Source organism: Orycteropus afer, unplaced genomic scaffold, assembly GCF_000298275.1.
Source record: "Orycteropus afer afer isolate SDZICR_OR568_19922 unplaced genomic scaffold, OryAfe1.0 scaffold00196, whole genome shotgun sequence".
NCBI lineage: Eukaryota > Metazoa > Chordata > Mammalia > Tubulidentata > Orycteropodidae > Orycteropus > Orycteropus afer.
Genome location: NW_006921783.1, coordinates 5800190 through 5808901, shown reverse-complemented (window position 1 = coordinate 5808901; position 8712 = coordinate 5800190). Strand labels below are relative to the sequence as shown.

General features: G+C 50.2%; 1 protein-coding gene across 1 annotated transcript in view; it reads left to right on the top strand.

Moving 5' to 3' along the window:
* The first annotated feature begins 6353 nt into the window (after positions 1–6353).
* The window catches only part of HNF1B (HNF1 homeobox B), a 61859-nt gene continuing 59500 nt past the window's right edge, over positions 6354–8712 (top strand). Inside the window, exon 1 of the mRNA XM_042781916.1 lies at positions 6354–6697. Coding sequence (XP_042637850.1) covers positions 6354–6697 — 344 coding nt within the window. The remainder of the gene's footprint in view (positions 6698–8712) is intronic.

Here is an 8712-nt window from a genome sequence, read left to right as displayed (position 1 = left end):
AGAGGAGTAGAAGACCCAGAATTGAGGCATTTAACACACAACTAGGAGGTCTGTAGTTCGAATCCAAGGTTCTACTCCTCAAACCATTTTTTGGGCCTTGGACCAATCCTTACCTTCTCAGAGCCTCAATCTCTTCATCTTTAAAATGGGGATGATATTGTCTCCCTCACAGTTTTGTGGGAGGAGAAAAGGGGAGAATGTAGCAAGAGGAACTGACTAACACTTATTTGAATATTAATCTGAAAACATATTGGAAGAAATTTTAGTAAAGGTTATGGCTTTTGTCTAAACGGCGTACCTTGGCCCATGTTGTTTATTCAATAAACATTTATAGAGTACTACTATGTGCTCGGCCCGCTGCCAGTCTCATTTTGATGAGTGTTGTAGTAGAAGAAAGAGGAATAGATTATTGTTTCAGCGTGAAGGCTCTCAATGCTAGGTGTAGTATTTATTAGCTTAATATCATACTAGGTCGCTGGTTTTTTATTTAATCTTTTACAAGGTACTAGGAACACTTATTTCTAAAAATGACCCAGCAGAAGGAGTTGTTGAATCAAAATGAAAGAAATCTCCTTTACCCTTTAGCTTGCTATCTGCTAATTTCCCTGCAAAGATCTTAGGACAGCAGCATGATGTGAAAACGAAATCACAGAGCTGACAGGGACTTCTAGAAAGGAAGACGACAGTTCAGATTGGTGGGGTTGGAGATTTTCCCGTACAACCAGGAACTCTAGGATCTGAGTTTCCGATCATTTTTCTCACAGCTCTCTCCACAGGGCTTTGCACATAGTAGGCAGTTGGTAGCACATAGTAGGCAGTTGGTAGCATTAAATGCACCAGACCTGTGCATCTGAATGGAAGGAGTGAAGGAAGGAAGGAAAGGAACCCCAGAGCTGTGTGCTATGATTTGACAAGCCCTGGATTTGAAACCAAGCCCTGCTGTGCCCGCCTCCACATAAGGCATTTTTTTCCTATATTACCTCATTTCATTGTTCCAACAATCCTATGAGGTATAATTCCAATATTATCACCTTTATATATGATATCATATAAAGGCTCAAAAAAATTAAGTAATTTGCCCAGAGTCACATTGATACATTCCCTTTACCCCCAGTGGGCAGCTGGTCTTTCTGACTCCAAAGTCAGGGTTTCCCCACTGTACTATGCTGTATCTCTTAGGAAAGTCACTTCTCCCTGACTCTTTTTCCTTATCTAGAAGAGGAAGAAGTTAAATGAGATGATCTCTATGGTGCCTTTTAGATCTGGATTTCTACCTGTATAAATTATCCTGGGGTTGACAAGCTATGGCCCATGGCCAAATCCAGCCGGCCAATTGTTTTTATAAATAAATCTTATTGGAACATAGTCACACATTCATATACACAGCCCCTATAACAGTACAGCTGAGTAGTTGTGACAGAGACACATGGCCCACAAGCCTAAAATATTGACTATTTGCTCCTTCAAAGAAAAATTTTGCCAACCCCTAGAATATACTATTCTATAAATTTTAATGGTGATACATTATACATGATGGATAGAAAAGAATCTGAAGGGTCACACAACTGGAAACAGGGTAGAGTAAGAAAGTGACTTCTACCTTGGAAGTGTTTATTGATTTGATTTACATTATACTAAGTTGTAACTTACATATAGCAACATGCACAAATCCTAAGTGTATGGCCTGCTGATGTATCCACCATCCTGATCAAGATATAAAAATTGTCTATCACCTTAGAAACTCCTTCATGCCCCCTCCAAATATATCACAAAAGATAACCTTAATTCTGAACTCTATTATCATGGATTAATTTTTAACTTCATATGAATGGACTCATGCAGTATACATACTCTTTTGTGTTTGGAAAGATACTTATTTTTAAAATGCAACTTCATCGCTGACAACTTGTAAAACCTAAGAAGTACAAATACAGAAACAAAAATTATTCTTAATGTCATTATCCAGGATGATTGCTTGCTCATTCACTCAACAAGTATTTTATTGAACATCTACTATGTATCAGACACTGCTCCAGGCACTGAAGAGTAAGACATGAGAAGGTCCCTGCCCTTGTGGAGCTTAATGTCTATGATGAACTTCTTTGTAGGCTAGTTAAAAGTCCTATGTCTACCACCACACATAGGTCTAGCCTCTGCTCTTGGACCATCTACCCAAAGGCCCAGTAATTTAAGATCTTTTTAGGAATTTCAAATCATAGAAATGTTGTTGTTGTTGCTATGTGCCGTCGAGTCGGCCCCGATTCATAGCGACCCCCCCTTGGGTTTTCGAGGCAGTATCACTACGGAAGTAGGATTGCCCAACCTTCCTTCCGAGGAGTGGCTGGTGGGTTTGAACCACCAGCCGTCTGGTTAGCATAGAAATGTTAGGGGACTTAAATAGTCATCCAGAACTCATCACTTTTCAAAAGTGGAATCAGAGGCCAAAAGAAGGTGCTTTTTCCCAGAAAGGAGTGTTGTATGCAGAACTACAACCTTACGCTACTGATCCCTAGAATGCTTTCTAGGTGAGACCCCACTCTCTAACAATAAGACATATCTTTGGCCTCCTTCAGGCCAGGCTAGAGCAGTATTTATGTCTTACTTTAGAGGCAATTTCATTTTAAGGCCTTCTAGACACTGTCTAATCAATGGGAAAGCCTTGGAGAGGAGAAGCAATAACCAAAGAAGAATAACCATGGAAAGTGAGAGCAAGGCTACATGCACAAGAACAGAAAAAAGATTCAACTGCTGCTGCAAAGTTACAAGGGAGATTAGTCCACAGGAGGTACATTTGCCATCTTACCAAGATGGAAAACCTTCAGAGAGTAAAGAGTCAACTGAGATTTTTAAGTTATTTTACCCTAGGGACTACATTTCACATTAAAAAGGTTGGATTTGAACTTCAGATGTGCCATCTGAGTAGAAGAATTAAACTAAATTCCTTTTAAGAATAAGCTATGACTCTAGAGCCTGCAGAGTCCAGCGGCTGCACTTCCTTGTATCCCTTTCATGATGTGCCTCTTCTTCCTAAGCAGGTGAGAGCCTGTCACAGTCCAGGAGCCTGCGGTTAGTAACTCATTTAATCTTCACAAAACCACAGTCGAGCATTATTAGCATTTTCCACTTAAGGGAATTGAGGTTCAGAAAAATTGCATAACACGCCCAAGTTGATAAAGCTCCTTAAGAAGATCTCAGGTTCAATTCAGATCTGTTTTATTCCCAAATTTGCCCTCTATTCTCATAGAATCCTCCTTTGACGTTCCCATCTCCCAAAGCAACACAAACTGGAGGCCTTCTTTGGAGCTGGAAAGACAGCCCAAACTTAGTTTTCATCCCAAAGCCCCACTCAAAAGTTCTGAGCTCTGATCCTAGCCCTTTCGTTAACTTACCCCAGTGGCTCCAAACAATCTCCTCAAACTATCCTGTGTCTTATCTTTCTTGTCTTTAAAACGGGGCTGACAATATTAGTCCATCACCACTTTAGGTTATGTGAAGGTTAAATGAAGATGATTTCAACTTTCAACTCTTATTTGGGAGAAGTTTAACAGAGGGGTTTATGAGATAACTCATTTATTTAGCATTTATGACACATATCCTAATCTGCTTTATGACACATAACCAGAACTACCTGCTGGCCTATTTATACTTTTCTTCTTAAATGTCCATTTTTCCACAGGTATTGATTCTGTTCCCAGATCCACAGTTGTGGGTACTAGGTAAGCACCCGCAGTACACCAGGTGACATATACAAGCAAGATTTGGGCAAGCGGGTTTTGAGAAGTTGCTCGATGTGAATGGCCAAATTACCTGGATGACATACCTAGATACACACAGGAAGTTTTCCCTGTACTCTCAGTGAAACTTCCTGTAATTCACATAGCTATTTGGGGTTGGGGGAGGAATGGGTTTGCTAACACCTGAATTTTGAAAGACAAAGAGGCTTAGGAGTCAGACTAGACCAAACAGCAGTTGAAACTACAAATCAAAGCTTTGTTGTTAAAAGGGAAGTGATTGCTGGTTTTTTAATGGGTTTTCCCAGCTAAACACAGAAAGTGATCTTCATTACACTTGACTACTTCTATCATGATAGCAAATAGAGACAGAGAAAGAAAGACTGTTCTCCAGGGACATATACTCTGAACACTTCATTATCCTGTTTGAGAGGGGCTGGGTAGCCAGGGAATTTTCCCATTGGGCTGGACTGTGAAGCACAAGGGCCTGCCATATGTCAAAACAAACTAGAAAAACAATCGGTTGAAATGAAGGCCCTTATTTCCATGAACTTGTTCTCTCTTTCTCAGGGGATTGAGAGAGGTGTTAACCTTCCATAGGTCTTCAGGCAGACAACCAGCCCAGTTCTTTGTGGCTCTCATTGTCAGGGGCCCAGGCATCCAGCAGGCCCTGTATTTAAAGGAGGCAGCCTAGATCTTCAGCAGCAGGGCTTGGACCAGTCACACCTGGGGTTTCAGCACACACACACCTGGAAGCTGGATCCCGAGCCCAGCACATGAGAGCTGCAGACCCTTCTTTCTCTATTTGGAAACTCCTCTCTATCCCTATCCCAACCTCAGCCTCCTCCCAATTATCTTTAGAAGATGGGAGAGGCAGAACGTCCTTAGAAAACCCTTTGCAAATTCCCAGCTGCTGAATTTGTGTCCCTGATCTTCCAGTGCCTTCAACCTCAGAGCTCAGTTTTTTAAGGCTGGATCTCCATGACTTTGCCAACCCTAAGCTTCCTGTGGGTGGGGGGTGGTAGGTTTTACTACTGGGGTTTCTGCCTTTCCAGACTAAAAAGTGTAAACACTTGGACCAACCTCCCTGTGCTGTAGTATCAGTAGTATCCCCATTTCACATATAAGGAAGCAGAGGCTCGGACAAGCAAAGGAGGAGTCTTCTATCCCAGAAGATAAGGGTCTGTGAGAGAAGGGTCCCAATGAGACCCTTCCTTGTTCTTCTGCAGGCCAGGCCCCAGCCTGTAGGTCTGAGCGCCCCTCAAGCAGCCTTCCTTCCACTCCGCGGCGCGGGGAGAGGGAGGGCAACACTCTGGGTGCTGAAAAACTATAACTTCCTTCTCCGCCTTGGGAAAAAAAAATTTTGCCTCAGCGATTTTGTCCGCGGCGTTTACTCAACTTGGCGTTGGACGCTCCCGCCACTCCCGCAGTGACCTCGCGTCTGCAAAGCGCGTCCCGGGCCCCGGGAGCCGCGAGTGTTCTGGAGCTGCAAACAAACCAGAAACCAGTGGGTCGCGGTAAATGCGGCTCCAGCTGTCTATCCAGCGGCGGGCCGAGTTTTGCTTTCCCTGCTAGGAAGGAGGCCCGGTAATCCCAGTTTTGCCCGGCTTTAGAAAGGAGAGCGCGGCCGGCGCGGCCAGATCTCTGGCGGCTCTGCCAGTCTGGGCCCTGCTGCAGGCCCGCTGCTAACCTTGGCTACTCCCTCTGGCCATAAATTAGCTGGCGCCTCCTTCAAGGGTCCTCCCGAAGCTTTTCCTTCACCTACGCTCTTGGAGCCGAAAGTTCTGCAAATCCAAAGCGCCCAGCCCGGCAGGGGAAGGCCTCGGGCCTGGGCAGCAGTAACAGAGGTAGAAGTAAATAGAGTCCCTCCAGTCTCCCATTTACTCACCCCAGCTACCACCACCCCACTTCATCCAGCTCCCCGCGCCCATCCCCAAACTGTCAGTTGGTCCTCCGCTCCGCTGCTTCTCCTGGCCCACCACCTGCATGGACTGGAACAACTGAAACGCCTTGGAGGGTCTCCACTCTTCACCTCATCCCTCACCCTCTACTTCCAAAAGCACCCCCACCTTCCTCTAGTCACCTGAACCACCGAAGCGCAGTTTCTTCATCTCTCGGGACCAAGGCGGGACCTGCAGCCGGTGGAAAAGCCCCCGCGCCTTCCATGCTAGGCTGCAAGCACCCTGCTTAACAAGTCCAAAGGTCAGCTAAAGTTTGGCTGATAAACAGAACCAGTCAAAGAAGGTCTTTAGCCCCCCAGCGGGAGTACAATGGCTCCTGGCCAGCCTCGCTCCGGCCGGGGCCTCGGCTCTCCACATCTGCCCCTCCAGCGCTCCCTCTCTCTTGGTTTTCCCCCCTCCCCACCATCATTTGCATCTTGCCGAAAGCCTGGCCCTTCCCACTAATTTGCATATCTTATATGGCCTAATGGTGGCGATCATGGCAAGTTAGAAGTTTTCTGACTCCTCTCGGAGGAGACTCCGGGACCCCGGGAGTAACAGGTGTCAGGAGGCTGAAGGGTGGGGGGGCTTCTGGACTTGGGGTTCGCTGGCGAAACTCCCCCTCCACCCTCCTCTCTCACCCACCCACCCCCTCACCCCCTTCTTTTCCCGTCCTTGGAAAATGGTGTCCAAGCTCACGTCGCTCCAGCAAGAACTCCTGAGCGCCCTGCTGAGCTCTGGGGTCACCAAGGAGGTGCTGGTCCAGGCCTTGGAGGAGCTGCTGCCATCCCCGAGCTTCGGGGTGAAGCTGGAGACGCTGCCTCTGTCCCCCGGAAGCGGAGCCGAGCCCGACACCAAGCCAGTCTTCCATACTCTCACCAACGGCCACGCCAAGGGCCGCCTGTCCGGGGACGAGGGCTCCGAAGACGGGGATGATTATGACACCCCTCCCATCCTCAAGGAGCTGCAGGCGCTCAACACCGAGGAGGCGGCAGAGCAGCGGGCCGAGGTGGACCGGATGCTCAGGTAGGTAGGCGCCAGGCGAGGCTGGAGGTTTGCGCCCGAGACCCCTGCACCCCGGGCCCTTGGGCCTGAGCGACACTGCGCTCGACCACTTTCACCAGCCTGTTTCCCACCAGAGGAGTCCCCCGGGGGGAGCTCCACTTCTCTCTCAGCACCTGGACCCCTCCTAGTCTCTCTACCAAAGGACTCGGGGACCCCACCGCTTCCTCTCCCCAGGCCTAGCCACAGCTCCAGGGACACGAGGGGCCCTCCAGGCGTGGCTTGGGTTTGGCCGCGATAACCGGTCCCTGGAAACCCTTTGCCCAAGCGACTGGAGGTGCGAGTGGGTGCCAACAGACAGCAGCGTTTTCCCCAAGGGCAGAGGCTCGGGCCAGCACCCAGGTCACTCATTTTTCCCAGTCGCCGCTCTGGGGTCTGGAAAGACACAGGCCAACCTCTGGCACAGCGTCCTTCAGTTCCTTGCTGAGGACAGGCGGCACCCAGGGCCACGATCTCGGAGGCGAGTTCTCTGGTGGGCACCCGCGCTAGGTGCGCGGATGCACGACCCCTGGATTATCCCCCGAACTGGTCTACGTTTGCAAAGGGTAATGTCTGCAAGTAGGATGGGGTGGTCCCGCGCGGGGCAAAAAGGAAGCACGCATTTAAGCCAGTGGAGAGCAACTGCGGCCAGAAGCCCAGGTCTCAGGGAGTTTGGTCGCAGTCTGAGAAAGAAGGGCACTTCGCGATCTCGCCGCCGACAGCCCGGCGTCCCCTGGGAATTCAGGCAGGCTGGCGGCTATCCTGGGTCCAGGATCGTTTGCCGTACCTCCCCAGCCGGCCTAGGGCTTTGACAGCTAGTTACTAATTATCCAAGTAGCCGAGCGGTCCCCTTAGACCGCACGCCGCTCCCAGCCAGTCGGCTTTAGGACTGAGCCGCTCCAGAGCCTCGGTCTCGAGGCGACCGCCAAGACCCAAGCCGCTCCTGGGAAGCTGGAGGCCTCGGCCGCAAGCCTGCAGCCACAATTTGGAATGGGATATGACCTTGCATTTGAATTTGCGCTCCAGGGGCCTGGAGGCTTGCCCTTCAGTCATGGCAATAGTGTAGAACTTCTAAGTTATTTGTCACAAATATGTTGCTCCAATGCGGTTTTCTTCACCGTTTTGCTGCGTGGCGGCGATTTCTCCCGGGGTAGCGTTAGGGCGTAGGAAGGTGAGAAGGCTCGGAAGACCGATCCCTCGATGCGGCTCTGGCACCAGCGCGGCCTAAAGGCTGACCCGGGCCTTGCGGACGATCCGGACTCCTGCGGCCTTCCACCAGGAGCCCGCCGGGCCTAGGTCCTTCTGCCGGCCGCAGGCGCCCGCTTTCTGGCCTGGCGCTCGCAGGATCCGGGAAGCCGGAGGGGACCTAGGGCACCCCTCTGCACCCAGCCCCACGCCAGGCTGGTTGCAGCAAAGATGTAACATAAACTACAGCACGTGGAGTTTGGGTGTTATTAATTTATTTCTATAAATCATCAACAGAAAGATACACAAAGAGCCGTGATTAGGTTGAAAAGAGAGGCGGGTTATTCATTGGTGAAGTTGTAAACGCGGCTTAGAGGGAGACTGCAATCCAACTCCGACGGGGGCCTACTCGCAGCTCCCAGCGCACACGCACCGCGCGCGGGGCGCGCCAGCCAGGCCCCCACGCCACCCCGCCGCCTGACCCGGGCTGTCCGAGCGCCCAAGCCGCCTGCAGAGTCCGAGGGCCGCCAGGAAGAGTCAGGCCTGGCTCGGAGAACCTCAGCCCCCAGCCCTCTTCCCTTCGCAAAGCCCCTCAGCTGGGGGGTGGGGAGTGTCAGGACCCAGGCCCTCCCTGGGGTGGGGATCCAGGACAGACTCCAAGGCTTTCCTCCTTTTTCCAAAAGGGTGCTGCCTCCCCTCCCCCACCCCGAACGCGGTTGGACTTTATTAATTTTCCCAGAAAGCGTTCGCGGTTCCCAGGTCACTGCACCGTGGGCTCCGGAGTGCCGGCACACGCACTGCCTTTTTTGTCCAAC